General features: G+C 43.4%; 1 protein-coding gene across 1 annotated transcript; it reads right to left on the reverse strand.

Annotated features, from left to right (window-relative positions):
* Positions 1-770: 770 nt before the first annotated feature.
* Positions 771-17,841, reverse strand: pkib (protein kinase (cAMP-dependent, catalytic) inhibitor beta; the record flags this gene model as incomplete). Its single annotated transcript, XM_083785049.1, has 3 exons — positions 17,762-17,841; positions 1,448-1,618; positions 771-862 (listed from the first exon to the last, which is right to left on the reverse strand). Exons 2-3 carry the CDS (start codon positions 1,596-1,598, stop codon positions 771-773), a joined length of 243 nt encoding a protein of 80 aa, XP_083641175.1. The 5' UTR covers positions 1,599-1,618; positions 17,762-17,841.
* Positions 17,842-18,216: the final 375 nt, after the last annotated feature.

Below are 18,216 nucleotides of genomic sequence, written 5' to 3' on the forward strand. Positions count from 1 at the left end.
AGGACAACAACACACTTGCCATATAATGATCTCCAACAGTATATCTCTAGTGTCATACATCGATATAATACTGATATATCACCCAGCCCTATGCTCCAGGCATTGTCCCTCTGTTTGTCACCGTAGGGTAGAGGGCAGGTGGCGATCCATCGGTCCATTAAACCAGTGATTCTCAAACTCGTTTGGCTCAGGTGACCTAAATAACTTTTTTCATCCGGGGCACCCCCGAATTACATTGTTGCTTCATGGCACGATGCATTTATGTCATATTTACGTAAAAAAACGTTTATCCTTCCCGCTAAGACAGAGTATGTCACTAGGACAACTTGGGAGACTATCCGTTTCCATTATGCCAAATAACTTTACACTTTACATTAAACCAATTGAACCCCAACATCCCTATTCTGGGGGGGAACAATCACCAAAATAGCAGTTTGCAAGTTGCAAGTTTATTTATTTATTTTCGGGTCCGTTATTCCGAATATTATCAAAGTATTCTGCAGCAACAACCCTGGCCACCCAGGCGCCACGCCACCCACTTTGAGAACCACTGCATTATACCCCGACACCGCACTCTTGCAGTTTAGCTCCCCTCTGTCAATCACTGTCCTTCGACAGCTGCTGTGCTTCAAACATGGCCGCCGGTAGCTAGGCACACACACATACACACACCAACAGTCTGTCGAAGATTGCCTTTCCGTTCTCTCTCTTCAGTACAGTTCTTCTCGGGTCATCTTCTTCTTCCTACCCGAAGGTGTGTAAAGGCGTCCCTAGGATCCTGTGGTGTCGTCCGAGCTCTTCGGCGGAGCTGGGGGGCCCTCTGCTGTCGTGGTGGGGGACTGGGCTCCCGATTCGGGACCATCTGTACATAAACAAAATCAAAAAGTAGCCAGAATGTTGAACCACATCGTAGATCCTGTTGTGTCCCCCTATCTTGAGCAGATTTTCAGAACAAGATTGTCAGTAGGCCTGTCACAATTATTACATAATCATTTAATCGCAATTATTTGAGGCAATTGCAATTATTTTGTCATAATCGTGTCCATGTTGAAAAATATTCATACATAAAACAAAGCGGAAATAGCTGTTACAGTATTTTTTTAATCTATTTTCACAATTTATTTTCTATCTGTGGTCTGTGGAACCGAGTCAAACTAAATGTAATGCCTCAACTCGTAGTCTCCTACAAATCCAAGGTGCGAGATCCTCAGTTCAAAATAAGAAATGATTGTTTTGGACTCCAAAACAATCATTTTTGATGACCCTCCAAAATTTGGAGGGTTGCAGCCTGAAAAGAGAACCACTGCACTGAAGTACAGTTCCTCTCAAAAGAACAGATCTACAAGCTGTCGACAGCCATGATGCAGTGCGTTGATAGCTTGTATGTCTAGTGCATAATCTACCTAGTGAGTGGTGAGCAGACCACTGTACAAAGACCACGCTGTACCTTTGAGGTTGAGCTCGGCCAGTTTGAGGGGCAGGTCTGTGGGGTTGACCCCTGCCGGGGAGCCCAGGATGTCTGGCAGGGCGTTCCTTCGACCTGCGCGCTCGGACGCTGCAAAGTCCAGCACAGGCTCCTGCTGCTGCACCTCGGTCATGTCAGGAACCAATCACCAGGCTGAGAGAGGACACACGCACACGCACACACACACACACACACACGCACACGCACACGCACACGCACACGCACACGCACACGCACACGCACACGCACACACACACACACATTTCATTAATGAGAAAATGTATTACACACACACGCACATGCACACACGCACGTGCACACAACCCCCCCCCCACACACACACACACACACACACACACTGACACAGGAATGCAAATCAGCTTTACACGCCTTATGAACCAGATGGTCAATAGGACATAGAAAAACAGTAAGAGGTGTCAGTGTTTTTGTTTTCCGTTGCAGTGTATTTGTATTATTAAACTTGTGAGGACATTAGCATTTTACAGCAATGACATTTGACAGCAATTTTATGATTGCCATTTTCACTATTTCCCGTACAAATTTCTATAAGAAAATTACTTCAATAAAGGTAGCAATAAAATACAATTACTTGTGTTACAAGTAAAAGTCCTGTAGACCTATTAAAATTGTACGTGAGTGTAATTATACTTATAACATCGTCGTGGCACTCTACTAAGTATAAATCAGGCAAAACTCCGAACCTAATCCCAACCAGAATCTTTTCAGAATTTAAACCAACCCCAAAAATATCTTTGACCATAAAACAACCATTTATCTTCAGGTAAATGGTCCTCACAATGTCACACATACACACAAGTTATAGGTAGAGAAAGAGAGCTCTAAAGTCAGATAGATAATTGACACTGGGTGAAAAAATGGGTTGCAAAATCGTGGGATAAAAATGTTAAAAAAGAAAGAAAAAGAAAGAAAGAAAAAAGGCATTTTACCATCACTAACTGCTAGACCCCAGGAGCTAACCATCTGGATGAAGCTGAAAAGTGAATTTCATCTGCAGGACCACCAATGGCTCCCTTTGTCTCCCTTTCTGAATGCTATTTATATCTATGTTGATTACCCCTGGACACACACGCACGCATGCGCACGCATGTACACACACACACACACACACACACACACACACACACACACACACACACACACTGACCATGAGATCAGACAGACACACAGCACCCATTTCAACCATAAATCTTTTCTGTAGTGTGTGTGTGGGCGTGTGTGTGTGTGTGTGTGTGTGTGTGTGTGTGTGTGTGTGTGTGTGTGTGTGTGTGTGTGTGTGTGTGTGTGTGCGTGCGTGCGTGCGTGCGCAAGACTGTGTGTGTGTGTGTGTGTGTGTGTGTGTGTGTGTGTGTGTGTACGATCTTATGGTCCGCTCATGGCCACAACAGTGACAGACACAATTACATCACCTGCCACACAGTATCTCACACACGTGCGCACACAGCGAACCGCTGTTGCCATGACAATGAGAAGGAAATACACCTCTGGCGGGCAAACGTGAGTTTTTTGTGTGTTGTTGTCGAGCAAAGACTCATTTCTGTTCCCTTTGCTCGATAAGGCAGGAGATAACAGTCATCAGTGTTCCTGCACGCACGCACGCACGCACTCACGCACGCACGCACGCACGCACGCACACACACACACACACACACACACACACACACACACACACACACAGGGTGGCATTTCCTCTCAAATCCGCAAATATGACGTGAGAGCAAGATGGCCGCTGTGTGAATAGTTTTCGACAGAAGATAGCATTGCCAATGCATATTGAAACACCTCAATCTAAAGGCACCCTACCTATCTTTATACAGAAACGCCCTGTCACTGCTGTCCTGATAATATTGTGAAATTATCCGGTGCAAGTGTTCAGATCTGATGTTTCCTACTATCTTTGAAAGTTTGTGAAAATATTTGGAGATTTTTAACCTATATGTAACCCAGGTTTATAATTGTATGTCTGTATTTGTATCTCTGTATTTGCATGGTCACGGTACCATCTGCATCAGTAACAGTATGCATGCATTTGTATGGTCACGGTACCATCTCTGCATCAGTACGCATGCATTTGTATGGTCACGGTACCATCTCTGCATCAGTACGCATGCATTTGTATGGTCACGGTACCATCTCTGCATCAGTACGCATGCATTTGTATGGTCACGGTACCATCTCTGCATCAGTATGCATGCATTTGTATGGTCACGGTACCATCTCTGCATCAGTATGCATGCATTTGTATGGTCACGGTACCATCTCTGCATCAGTACGCATGCATTTGTATGGTCACGGTACCATCTCTGCATCAGTATGCATGCATTTGTATGGTCACGGTACCATCTCTGCATCAGTACGCATGCATTTGTATGGTCACGGTACCATCTCTGCATCAGTATGCATGCATTTGTATGGTCACGGTACCATCTCTGCATCAGTACGCATGCATTTGTATGGTCACGGTACCATCTCTGCATCAGTACGCATGCATTTGTATGGTCACGGTACCATCTCTGCATCAGTATGCATGCATTTGTATGGTCACGGTACCATCTCTGCATCAGTACGCATGCATTTGTATGGTCACGGTACCATCTCTGCATCAGTACGCATGCATTTGTATGGTCACGGTACCATCTCTGCATCAGTACGCATGCATTTGTATGGTCACGGTACCATCTCTGCATCAGTATGCATGCATTTGTATGGTCACGGTACCATCTCTGCATCAGTACGCATGCATTTGTATGGTCATGGTACCATCTCTGCATCAGTTCACATGCATTTGTATGGTCACGGTACCATCTCTGCATCAGTACGCATGCATTTGTATGGTCACGGTACCATCTCTGCATCAGTTCACAGCTCATCACACTGATCACTCCCTCACTCAGTCACACCAGTTTGGAATCAGCAATTCAGCACCACACCCTAGTATAAAGCACAGCACTTTTGTCTCAGTCAGTTAGGTGCACATCATTGGCTGTGGCAGGTCTGTATCCCTTCTTCTACAAACATTTTTACCATTTTACTCCTCATTACAAAGCATTATATTAACACTGATACTGATGATGGTTTTAGACCTCCAAATACAGAGATACAAATACAGACATACAATTATAAACCTGGGTTACATATAACCCATACCTGTGTGGAGTTTGCATGTTCTCCCCATGTCCCCTAGGCCTAGGGTACCCTCACAAAAAACATGCAGAAATCCTGGTCTCTAAACTACCTTCCCCTGGCCAGCCGGGGCGCCTGATGGCGGGGAAAGGAACTGGTCAGAATAACGTGTTCCTTCCACACGCTACGTCCGGTCAGGGAAACTCTCCCCTGTCAGGTGAAAAGAAGCAGCTTGGACTCCTCATGCATAGAAGGAATGAGGTCACTCCGCTGCCCCCCCAGGTTGGCAGAGGAAGTGTAGCGCCCAGGATTACATTAGATAACTGACACTGGGTGAAAGAAATGGGTTGCAAAATCGTGTGATAAAAATTATAAAAAGATAAATGAATAAATAACCCATACCCAAAATAGAGCGTCGCAGTCCCACCCCCTTTCATGACGACGCCAGGCCCAGGAAATAATTCCCAATGTATTTTCCCCATAGACATTTCAAAAAGTATTTATTTAAAGACCTTTTAAGCGTCTTATGAAGCCAACTCGAGTCACAACAAACACAATATTTTGGACCAATAATTACGAAGAAGAAAAACAACAAAAATACTGTTGTAACCTGCCGTTTTTTTCTTCTTTCAAATTTTTTGTTCGGCCCAAAACATTGTGTTTATATTGTCATGATTTGTCACGACAAGAGTTGGCTTTGTGATTGTCCGCGGCATAAACGTCTTTAAATAAATACTTTTTGAAAAGTCTATGAGGAAAATGAACGGGGGATTATTTTCCGTGTCTCTCGAGGGGGCGGGACTGCGACGCTCTATAGGGACCACCAAGTGTGCCTTTTGACACCTATTTTCAACTGTCAACTGCGTCCAGTTTGCCCTCATAACACTCCTAAACAAAACAAAAAAAATTGAAAGGGAAAATTCGCTGGCTTATGCAGCTTTTTAAATGCTAATATCTCGGATTCTTCTCTTTTTGTTTAAGATATTTTTTTTGGCATTTTGCCTTTATTGATAGGGTACAGTAATTAAACAGGAAAGGGTGTCGGGCTCGGGAGTCGAACCTGTGGCACGCCGCCCGGCTGGCTTTACAAAAATTATGTTTTGGGTGGATTAAATGACAATCGCGAGACATGTTGAATAGCGGATTTTTAATTCCTGACCCCGGCCAAAACGGCTTTCAATTTAAGAGCCTCGCTCATTGAGATATAATGTATGGCGCCACTCTAAGCCACTAGATGGCGGTCAATGAGTTACATTTAAGTCAATAAACACTTCTCAACTGTCAATTAACATCTAATTTAATAGTTGTAAAGTTGTACCCAACACATGGCAAGAAACCCAAAGCCACAACAGCTACGTCGCTATTGCAACACCCACAACACCATCTTACACACTACACCCACACACACTCACACGGCAGTGACGTCACACAGTTACTCTTCGCAGTGTTGCAACGCTATCTCCTCCTATCGCGCCGAACGGCAAAACTCGACACCACCCGCCAAACACTGGCACTGGCACTGCCACCAAAAATGCCTCCCGTCCACACTCACGCCGCCAATGCATTTGTTTACTACAAACATTATCGCCCGAAGCACCCACACCCCCGGATCACTGTTGCCCTTTCGCCACGCTAAATTCGCCAGGTCTATGCAAGTGAGCACAAATTACATGTGAGAAAATTCATTCACAAGCCCACAAATGCCATTCAAATGCCATTCAACACACACTACGACTCGCTTACAATTCGCGAACCTGGCAACTACTACTCCGTCTTTTCATTGGCTACGAGCTCTGCCTCTCAGCCTGTGCTGCTCTGATCTCCGAGTCTCCCTGACAGTCCTGTCCACTGTCCGGACTCCGCAGCCCGCAGGAGAAAAATACAAGGAAGGAACTTTCGCCTCACGATTTAAATCTCTGTATATTAAATATCGCTCTCTCAGCGAATCTCTTAGTTACATAAATATTGTTCTTTGACTGATTTTGGTTTATTCCAAACTATTACAATTACGCCGTTCGAATTCGCCATTTCACCTGCCAGCCATACTGCCGAGTACATTTCATTGCGCACACACACACGCACACACACGCCTGGAAGCCACGATCTCTCTCTCTCGCCACGCACGCACGCACGCACGCACACACACACACACACACACACACAGGAATAGCCGTGCAGCCTATACACGGCGCGAGACAGGACGTTATAATCTTAGGTTTCATTAAATAACTGTCTTTCTCCACACGTGCACACACAACATTATTCAAGTGAAATGCATAACGCCAATATTGGGCTAATATAGGCTACCAATATGTGGGTAGCCTACAGGGATTTAACCACGGAATGAATATATATATATATAATCATCTATACCAGGGAACCTTAGAGTATATACTCTAAGGTAGCAACACAATGCTGCGTGCGTGCGGTATCGCATGTAGCAACACAATGCTGCTTCGTAGCAACACACATCAATGCTGCGTGCGCTGCGTGCGGTATCGCACATGTGTGTGTGTGTAGTCGCACGTGTGTGTCGTTCTCCTCTCATAGTGGTATGTGGACTGTGGTAGTCGTCGCTAAACCACGCGACAATCATTATTATGCATCTTGAACAACACTGGGATTATTTATGGACCTGCAGCAGTAGGTGAGTAATTACTTTTATCTATGTTGGACGTTTGTGTTGCTGCATCATGAGTTTGGAGATCTGCTATTTTCAACTGTAAAGTACATTTTGATGTCAATTCTGTGTGTGTGTGTGTGTGTGTGTGTGTGTGTGTGTGTGTGTGTGTGAGAAACAGAATATGTTACATGATTATGCATTGTGAGCTGGTAGATCTGCTATTTTCAACTATACTGTACTTTGCAATTTGTTGCCAATACTGTGTGTGTGTGTGTGTGTGTGTGTGTGTGTGTGTGTGTGTGTGTGTGTGTGTGTGTGTGTGAGGCCAGAGAACTAACTATAAGACAAACGCACATGGAATGGGAAATAGAGGGGGGGGAATGGAAATGGTAGGGTTTTTATTTTTGGTATTTGACTTTGCTACTGATGATTGTACGCAACAACAAGTATTGCATTGTGTGTTTGAGCTGACAGGCCCTTTTTGATGTCAATCAATCAAGTCATCTCAGGTCATCTCAAGCGGCAGATGCAAAAATCGTTTTTTATATTAAAATTATATATATTTTTAGGGCCATGTCATGTGGTCTAACTGCAAAGCCTTTGTGATCTATACTGGTAGATCCTGATCTACCTTTTGGGCACCGCTTAACGTCAGATCCGCGGTTTTGTCGGCCAGCGTCAAAAATGCTCCCCGACAGCATAATCGGAGGAAATACCGGGCAGTGTGTATGAGCCATAACGTGTTGACTACACTACACTAATAAGGACACATAATAATAACTAATAACCCATCCGTTACTACATGTGGAGTCAACTCCTGCAATTTCCTTCTTCCCATAGTGCGTGGCAAAGTAACTCTGGGATGAGCGGCCGCAAAGCGGCCGAGAAATTCTAGTATTCAATATCTCTATCCATCCAGTATATAGCTTGTAACAGTGGCCTTGTTTCCATAGCAGCCAGAGGGTACACATTGCGCTTTAGGATTATTTGGAGGTGGGGGGTTCTGTCAAATAAACTAATCACAGGGATGGGGGGGGGGACAGAAGGTGGGGGTCTGAAAAAAGAAGCATGTAATCCCCCTCCTGACATCATGTATTTGTTCACCTCAAATTTGAGTCTCAGGCTCTGTGTAAACATGATTTCCTCTGCAGCCTGTCATCACAGGCACTGTTCCATCCTAATCCCCCACCCCCAAACACACACACACACACACACACACACACACACACACACACACACACACACACACACACACACACACACACAGCTTTACGAGTTAAGGGATGATGATGATACTCCACACAAGCGGATGACACGCACGGTCGCACGCACGTGCGCGCGCGCGTGTGTGTACACATACGCATGCATGCACAGACTGTGCAAGATTAGAAATTCCTAGACAGCTGAATTTCCTTGCATGGAATGAAAACCAGGTGACCTTCCATTGGCATGGGCTCACGGTGTGTGCAGGCTGGTGATGCCTGCACAGTGAAGCCTGTCTGTGAGGCTCTATGTCAGTGCTTTTATCTCAACCTGTGTGGCCGATTTTAACAACATATTAATATCGTTAGTTCCATTGATCCCAACTAGCCTAGGACACATTTGATTGATCATTAAAATAAACACGCTCTGAATGCCCGTCTGACCACTTTGTCCCGCGTGTAGTGGTCAGATGGGTGGGATGCGAATGCTTTCAAAGATTTGCAAGTGGGCCGTTATACAGAAAAAAGTGGTTGAGAACCACTACTGCCTTTGTGTGAACTAATAGCTCTGTGAGACTCTGGCTCTCTCAGCCTCTGTCCCAATTTACACCTTGTTCCATAGAGGAGCTGCAGAGATAGACACTTCTCTCCTCCTCTCGGGGTGTCTCGGACGTACGTGCTCCCATGCTGTTAGACTGATGACATGCACAGAGCACTTATCTGGCTCCTTCAGGCCATGCAGGCCGTGTGCCTGCATCTTTCACTATGTGTCTGTCTGTCTGCCTCTCTCTGTCTGTCTACCTCTCACTCTGTCTGTCTCTCTCTATCTTTCTTTTAATGTGCCTTTTGCTCTGTCCATCCACTTTTGTGCCTTTCTTGCTTTGTCCATTGTGCTGAAAACACTCATTCCCACATGGTGAGACCCTTAGGTGAGAGAAAGTCTGTGTGTCTGTCTCCATGTCTCTGAAGAGATCTCTCTCTCTCGCTCTCTCTGCCTCGTGTTGCAGAGAACTGGTGTGAACAGCTGTTTGAGGGATATAATCTCGGGACCCTATTATGTTGTGGCATTAAAACAATCTACAATCTCTGCGTTGACAGTGAAAGGTTTCAGAAAGGTCTCTTACACAGATCAACAGATGTCAGATCTAGCTTTCTATTAAATTAAATAAAGTAGGTACTAAATGATAGCAGGCACATGGGGGAGAAAAGTAAGTAGCATTCATATATGAATGTAATATGAGGGAATGATTTAATCCCAGAGACAATTTTACACATTGGCACTACTGAAGGAAGCGTGGTTTAATTATAGGCAGGGTGTAAGGGTATATAAATAGCCCAGGTAGTAATTAGTGTCATTAACAAGGGGCTCATCACTGATGAGCGAAGGGAAGAGACGCATGGGCCTATGAACGCGGTGTTCTTTTCGGTCACTTTTCTCACTGTCTTCGAACGACCCTTTTGATCTGGGGCTATCCTTCTATCAAAAGGCTTTCATAGCGGTGGGATGTGAAACTTTTTAGTTTGAGGCGAAATAAAGGAGATTTCCTTTTTTATTTTGGAATTTGGAATTTCTTAGAATTTGTTGACATGTATTAAATTATTTAGAAAATTGTGAAATATTGTGAAATCTTGTGAAATAAAAATATTAATAAACATTATTGTAGGAAACGAAAACAAAAAAAAAGGCATATATACACCTGACCCATAAGAAATGGGTCCCCGCCACCTGACCCAGTATTTGGAAATTGCTGGTGTAACGTACCTGCTACTGTGTGTCAGTGGACATGATGGTTAACACTGTTTATCGCCCAGCATCATTTGGAATCATTAATCAGTGTGCCCAGCGATTTGCAGCTTCAGAGCCCATTTCAAGGTGACACAACGCCATCTTGGTTGTGCTAGATATCATAGCATGTAGCCAAAAGACCCCCGAGAGGATCGACAACCACCGGAGGTGTGACCGCGATGGGCCGTCAAAAACGGCCCATCTTTTGTTAGAATTGGAATCATTGATTTAGATTAAGAGTTATTCACGTTTTAAGATTTTTAATCCCATCCATTAAAATGGAGCTGGACCACTTTGGATGACGGACTAGCCGGAAATGACGTTGAATGTTGCCCAATAGACGCTCCCAGGCTGTAGACTGGTGCGCTCTGTTATGAAACGAGTAATGTTTGGTCTTTTTTTTTTATCCCATGATTTTGCAACTCATTTTTTGTCAGTGTCAATTATCTAATGTAATCCTGGGCGCTACACTTCCTCTGCCAACCTGGGGGGCAGCGGACTGACCTCATGCCTCCTTCTATGCATGAGGAGTCCAAGCTGCTTCTTTTCACCTGACAGGGAGGAGTTTCCCCGGTCGGACATAGCGTGGAAGGAACACGTTATTCCGACCAGTTCCTTTCCCCTCCATGGCTGGCCAGGGAGAGGAACCAGGTTTACTGCATGTTTTTTGTGAGGGTTGTTGATGTATGATTTTATAATAATAATCAAAATCTAGAAAGTTACTAGTAACTAAAGTTGTCAAATAATTGTAGTAAAATTGATTGTGCACCTTAGAAACACCTATAATTTTTTTTTTTTTTCAATGATCTGGTCTATTCTCGCTTGGATTATTTACAATGCCCTGTATTCTGGTCTCAGCCCAATTATCCTATAGCCATCCAAAATGAGAGAGAGACGGTATATTTGTATTTCTGTCCAGGGAACACAATTAGTTTTATGGCTTAGTTATCTGGGGAATTTAAAATACTACAAGCCTCCTGACTTTTTTACCAGTCAAAAGTGATACACTAGGCCCAGGCCGTAGCGTAACGGTCTGGGCACCGGACTGGTAATCCAGTCGCAGTGTGCCGCGGGTTCGACTCCCGGACCCGACACGGCCTTTACTGCATGTCATCCCCCCATCTCTCTCCCGTTTCCTGTCAGCCTACTGTCTGTCCCTTCAAAAATCAATAAAAGGCGTAAGCCGCAAAAAAAAAAAAAAAAGTGATACACTTTCAATTCACGCTTTTTGTCTTGCCACTGTAATAGTTACAAACAGCATACAGCATACGGAATGCAAGCAGATATAACCTCACACTGACACTACTCAAACTGAATGGCCATTCATATTAGGGCATACTGAGATAAAGTCCACGCCGGACCCCCATCTGAAGATCTTGTTAAAATGTAGGGTTAAAGTGGTTTTCTGGGGACCGCCTGTGTGTGTGTGTGTGTGTGTGTGTGTGTGTGTGTGTGTGTGTGTGTGTGTGTGTGTGTGTGTGTGATCACGCTGCCTAATAGCTTTCTTTTGGGCTTGTTTTCATAGACGTCACCGGCGCTTGTTTCTCTTGCACAATCTGGCAACGCTGGGCTCTGTCCATCCGTGGGAAGCAGACACTAATTGACAGTCCCCATTGAAAATTGAAATGATAATTGTAGCTTTCTGCTCCTCCTCTGGCATAGCAGGCTCTCAACTAAACAAGCTCTTCAGATGCTCAAGAAAAACATTTTAGGGGTAACACAGAACACGCACGCATGCACGCACGCATGCACGCACGCACGCACACACGCACACACACAATTACACAATGTTTTAGGCAGGGCTGTCGCGATTATTCAATTTTTCCAATTTTTTGATTAACTGCCACTTAAATTATTGTGATTAACAATTTAAGTGTGTTTCTGTCATTCCCTTCCCATCCATCCTTCCTCTTTGATGTCTCCCTTTTGACTGATACCTGTCCATTCAAACTCTAGACGGGCCTGCCCCACACGCACACGCACACACACACACGCACGCACACACACACACACACACACACACACACACACACACACACACACACACACACACACACACACACACACACACACACACACACACACACATACACACACTGAAAGCTACAAACTGACGCCCAGAGCAGTCCCCACTGTATCCATTATCATTCTGATCATCTGGCTGTCTCAGAGAGTGTGACATTTCTTGCGAGTCACAACGGTAGCAGACAGAGATGAAAGCAGCATGGTCAAATGGCAGCGGGCCATATAGGTCACACGATAAAGGCCACAAACACTGATTTGGTGACGTTTATGGGGTCCGGTCGATACAGAGCAATAATGACTGACCAGCGCCATTATCTCCCTCCATGTGACAACCCGTGAGTCGATGTGACCTGGATTCACAGCGCTGTGCAGACAACCAGTGGTGGAAAGAAGTACACATTTTTTCCTTTACTTAAGTAAAAGTAGCAATACTGCAATGTATCTTAGACATACTCCGTTACAAGTAAAAGTCCGGTAATCAAAATGTACTTGAGTAAAAGTACAAACGTATTGGCATCAAAATATGATTGTGTACCATTGTACCAAAGAAAAAGTACTCATTATGTTTGTCCCATTTCACAAGTTTCGGCTATCCACACTGAAGAAGACTGGATACCCGAAATGTTTGTCCTTGGACATGGAGATTAAATAAAAATAAGTTATATACCGTAAGTCCGTAACTCACTCTTGTCAACTTATTTAAACATTATGATGGCACCATTTCTGTCTACTGTCCCAGAGGAGGGCTATGGACAGTCCAGAAACCTGCCTACCAATGGCATCATCGATGTGGATTCAAACTTATTGTAAACATTAGCTTTTCTCATCCTCAGACATTAGCGTGATAAAACAGATGACATTGCTCTGTGGAAGGAACTGAGTGAGTAGTGTCATCTTACTGTATGACTTTGAGCATTAGTGAAGACCAATTATATGAAGGCAGGTTGAAAATGGGTGACATGATCCATTTAGCCCTAACACGTTATTATTATACCTTTCAATACAGGAACACCTTTGTGTAACATTAGCTGTTGCTATATATATATATATATATATATATATACACACAGTATATATATATATATATATATATATATATATATATATATATATATATAAAATAGTCGCTGTCTGTGTGGAAACCTCATATTTTCAAAACCATTTCTTCCCATTCCCATCCCAATGGGAAGAAAAGTGAGTTTGTAGATCGGCTGTTTTTACTACTTTTGCTTTACACTCAAAACGAAGTAGGTGATAAAACAAATATTAAACATTGAACATTTGAGATACAAGGTGTCTGCCCAACAGCTATGACGATATATTACCATCTCTAGGCCTAGCCAAAGTGATTTATGCTGTAGCCTAAAGGCCTTTTCAGACGGGGAGCGAGTGACACGCCTAGTTATTCATTTTCAATGAGAGGCTTGCGTTTATTTTGGATGTGTGGAGAAGTTGAGGGCCGATTACGCAAGCATATTTTCACGGGCGTGGTCCCGTGAAATTGTTGTGCGCGACTGGCGTGCTCGTTCATGCACACACCCATGGGCGACTAGACCTGTAGTGATTGTAGTGATCTTTTTTTCCACACTATGTATCCCGCACCCCTCATGAGCAGTCCTGTCGCAGACAATACATGTGTCACCCACTCCTTGTCTGAAACGCCCTTAATTCTTTCTTTCCCATGTCCGTATATATAAGTACCCCGACGCTAGGGGACGTCATATCCCAGGTCTGTATATATACGGACCCCAATGTATAGTTGTATACTCGATGTATACTCTAGTCTATATAATGGTTGAGTCCCACAGCAGCGTTTAACATTGGTCCGGTTCCTATGGCAACACCCCACCGCTCCAGCTATGGGATTGAACATATAATCACAGTGTAAAGCAGTTGAAAGCTGTTTTGGATTTAATTTGTGCCTTTGTACTCCCGCCATGTAAAAGCTTCTGACGAAAGGTAAACAGTGTGTGCTTGTTCCAATGATACTCGAGTGTGTGTAGCGTCCGTCTTTTAAAGTGAACGCGCATGGTGGCACCTGGAACTGGGGTTTATGCTAACAGCTAGCCACAATAAATTAGTTAAGAGATGGAATTGTAAGATGAAGAGACATAAGGCTGATAAAGTGAATACTAGAAGAGTGATGCTGGCACTCATTTTCCGCAATTGAAATTTGCTATCTCCAGTCGTCTTGATTGATGCACTAATTAATTTGGTCCCCACTCCTTTGGGGTGTTTTCTTGTCACTGTGCATTTGGATATATACGTTAAATATGTCTTGTTTGTTTTAGGAGCAGTGGATGCCATTAATACATACAGCACCCAGGGAGCAGTTCAGAGATAAATGTCTTGCTCAAGGACACTATGACATAGACCGGGGGTGGGGGGGGGGGAGCAAAACAGGGAGCTTCTATTTCAGCAGATCTACAAGCTATTTTGAATAGTGTCACATACATTACATACGGTATTCGCCTAATCACAATTATTTTAGATAATCACAATTATTTTCCAGACGTTTCGAACGTTTTCCAGAAGTAGTGGAAAGGTATCAGCTATTTCCACTATTACAATATTTCGAAGGTATACAATTACTAAACATGTCAGTGCAATTATGTGTATGACTAACTAATCACCAGATAAAATGTCATAATCGTGACAGCTCTATGTTGCACCTTTCTTTTGGTTCCAGGAGTGTTTTCTGCTCAGCAAACCATGGAGAGACAAGGTTACTTCAAGGGCCGATGGTATGTGCACCATCTGTGAGCCAAATCACTCTAGAATGTCAATGAAACACTGGCACATACTAAACAGCTCTATTCCAAGACGAAGAGTTAACCACTCCCCCTTTGAAATCACATTTCATTCATTGAATGCAATGTGATTTCAAGGGGAGTGGTTAACCAGGCTAAACCTAACTTAGAACCTTGAATGCAATGTGATTTCAAAAGGGGAGTGATTCACCAGGCTAAACCTAACCTAGAACCTTCCATAACCTGACACCTAACAGAACCTTAATGTTATTTTTTTCTGCTCACGGCACATCGCAATACTACTTTTTGTGAGATTAAAGATTGGCTATTTCGCTATTTTAGAAAGTAATAAATTGATACCAGAACTCAGGATTAGTACCACCTCCTGAGCAGGGCAGGGGACACATTAGGTAGTACCCGTATCTGGATTCCGTTCCGTTCTAGATTCTTGGAACCTTGGTGCTTTCACGTAATCCGGCGGCCATTTTTTGGCTCCCGTTCTGAATCAACTTTTAGGGTTCTGAACCAATTCATTTTGAGTGAAAACACTCTGAACTGGTTAAATATTAAGCAGGAAGAAAGAACCAAACCGGTTCAACCCCTGTAGAAAAGGGGCCTCTTGTCTAGTGTAAGACAGGAAACCCAGCTGTACGTAGCATAAGGACACAAATCCAGAACCTTGGACAGTTCACTTAATTCATTCTTGTAGACAGACAGCCAACAAAAGCAATAACACACGACAACATACAAATGCATCAAATATCGCAAACAATTTTATGACCGAAGCCATACGGCCCTAATGCATATCATATCAAATTGGGCTGTCCTTGAAATAGCAAAGGTTGAGAATCACTTACCTAAAAAGAATGCTGCATGGGACCCTGATCTACATTAGCTCAGAGAGCATACGAATGAGAACCAAAATAGGCTCTATATGCACAGCAGCCACATTAGAAAGAAATTGGGCTTCTTCTTTACTTCCTTCACAGGTGTAACCAATTGTGCTAATTCAACGTTGGAGAGCCTCCGTGGGGGCTTGAGTATAAGGAAGTATAAGAAAGAGGCCTAATTCCTTTCCAATACGGCTGTTGTGCATAGAGCCTATTGACCCTTGAGAGTGTATACAGACCTACAGATGGAACGAACCACTCTCTCCTCCTCTAATGTGTGCCTTGCCAGGCCGGGATGATGATGAGAGGTCATTTATGGCAATTAAATTGTAACAGCTGAGAGGGCAATTGCCCCGTCACCCGTATTCGGGGGGGGGGGGGGGGGGGGGGGGGAATCAGCAACACAATACTTTTGATTCATCTAGTGACCATTATGATGACAGATTTCACTGAATTCTTTATTACAGGGGTATTCAACCCTTTTCATATCAAGGCCCATTATTTATTTGGCATTTGAGCCGCACGGCCGGACCACCACCATTTGATGAGATTTAGCCGTGCAGACCAAAAACTGAAGAATATTTTGTTATCATTGGATACGATTTTATCCACAATTCCATGCTGTATTGATGTGGTACCGATACATAATACGAGAGATTAAAGGCAAACGTTGATCAAAATAACAATTATTTTACATTCTGTAATGTTGTAGACTTCTTGAAAATGAATGTACAGGTCCACATTTGGTCCTTGGACCACTGGTTGAGAACCACTATTAGTCAGAAATGTAAACAACACGTGGTGCAGTCAGACAGAAAGGCTCAGTCTACTCTACAGTCTACGTTATGGGGGCATGGTGGACACCATGCATAGCTGTACATTTTTGGAGGGTAGGCCTACTTTTGTTTTAAAGCTCACAATCTGAGAACCCTTCGGCAAATAAAGGACGTTAGTCACAGTGATCTGGACTCTGGAGAGACTAGCAAGCTCATGACTTTCACTCTGCTACATTTCAAATATAAATATTGTAGCCTACTTTTTGATTTCTGGAAAAAAGTGAATTAAGAAAATGTACTTTGTAATGTGTACTTTTGAATAGGCCTATACACTGTCCACCACTTTGTGGGTAATATGCGGCTGTAATATGTTGCCATTCAAATAAAATAAAAACACCTATTTGCCAACGCCTGTAGGCTACTGTATTTGCCACAGTTCTATAGCCTACACCACATCTAGCTTTTTAAGCTATAACAAATTTCATCCACCCTTGACTGAATAGTTGCATTAGGCCAATACGTTAATAACAATAATAAATAGCTAGCCCATGTGTTACACATGCATATTCGGTCAATAAGCCCCAAACCGAGAGACGACAGCATATATAGCAACCAAATGCACCGAGCCTTTATCTAATAGCCTACAGTTGCATTACACTTTGACAATATGTAGGCTATGCATTAGATTAGCCTACTGTCACTGTTGCGATGTTGTTGTTCTTAATTTCTGTGTCAATGACGTAGAAGAATAAACAAAGAATAAACGCCATTCATTCTTCCCATTACGTCTAGATAATTCATATTCTAAAATCAATGTCATTATGGATACATGCATTTAATAGCCTACACCTGTGGAGTGTGTAGCCTATTATAAGCGACGGGGTTGTCGCTCGCCGACAAGAGAAAATCTCCAAGCCATAAAGCGTCGCGGAACGTGGCTTTATAACTTGGATATCTGCTTTTGCCGACAAACGACACATACTGCCGTAAAATGACTAATAAATATTTTATAACTCTATGGTAATAAATTATGTTTTAAACGGATTACATGTGCGCAATAACGATAAAGGAATGGCACTCACCAAATGCGTTGCGTCTTGCGTGCGCCTTGAGGGGAAGAACAAAACAAAGCTTGTTCCCAAAAGTTGGAACTATCCTCCGCTCACCATCGTCTCCTTGTGTGAAATTATTAATTCTTGGTTGCATTAGGACTCATTTTAACATGAATATAATGACTATAGGCCTACTGTTAAGTTTGTTAACTACGGCTGACATTCGTTAAATATCCTCCTAAATTAAACGGGGAGCAGAGCGCACGCAGGTTGCCCAGGTTCATTGTACAAATCCACAGGAGCGCAACTGGCTGAGAGGAGGTGGAGGGGGTGCACCGTTCCACGGAGCAAACTATAAATCGCCAAATGGCCGAAATGCACTAGTTCTCTTGTCATCGTATTGCACATAAATCACGTAATTTGCTCAAATATTTCAGTCACACGGTGCATTTTTGCGTCGTGTGTCGCATAGAAAAGGATAGCGT

The sequence above is a fragment of the Protomyctophum parallelum genome (genome assembly GCF_964188405.1).
Source record: "Protomyctophum parallelum genome assembly, chromosome: 1".
Classification (NCBI taxonomy): domain Eukaryota; kingdom Metazoa; phylum Chordata; class Actinopteri; order Myctophiformes; family Myctophidae; genus Protomyctophum; species Protomyctophum parallelum.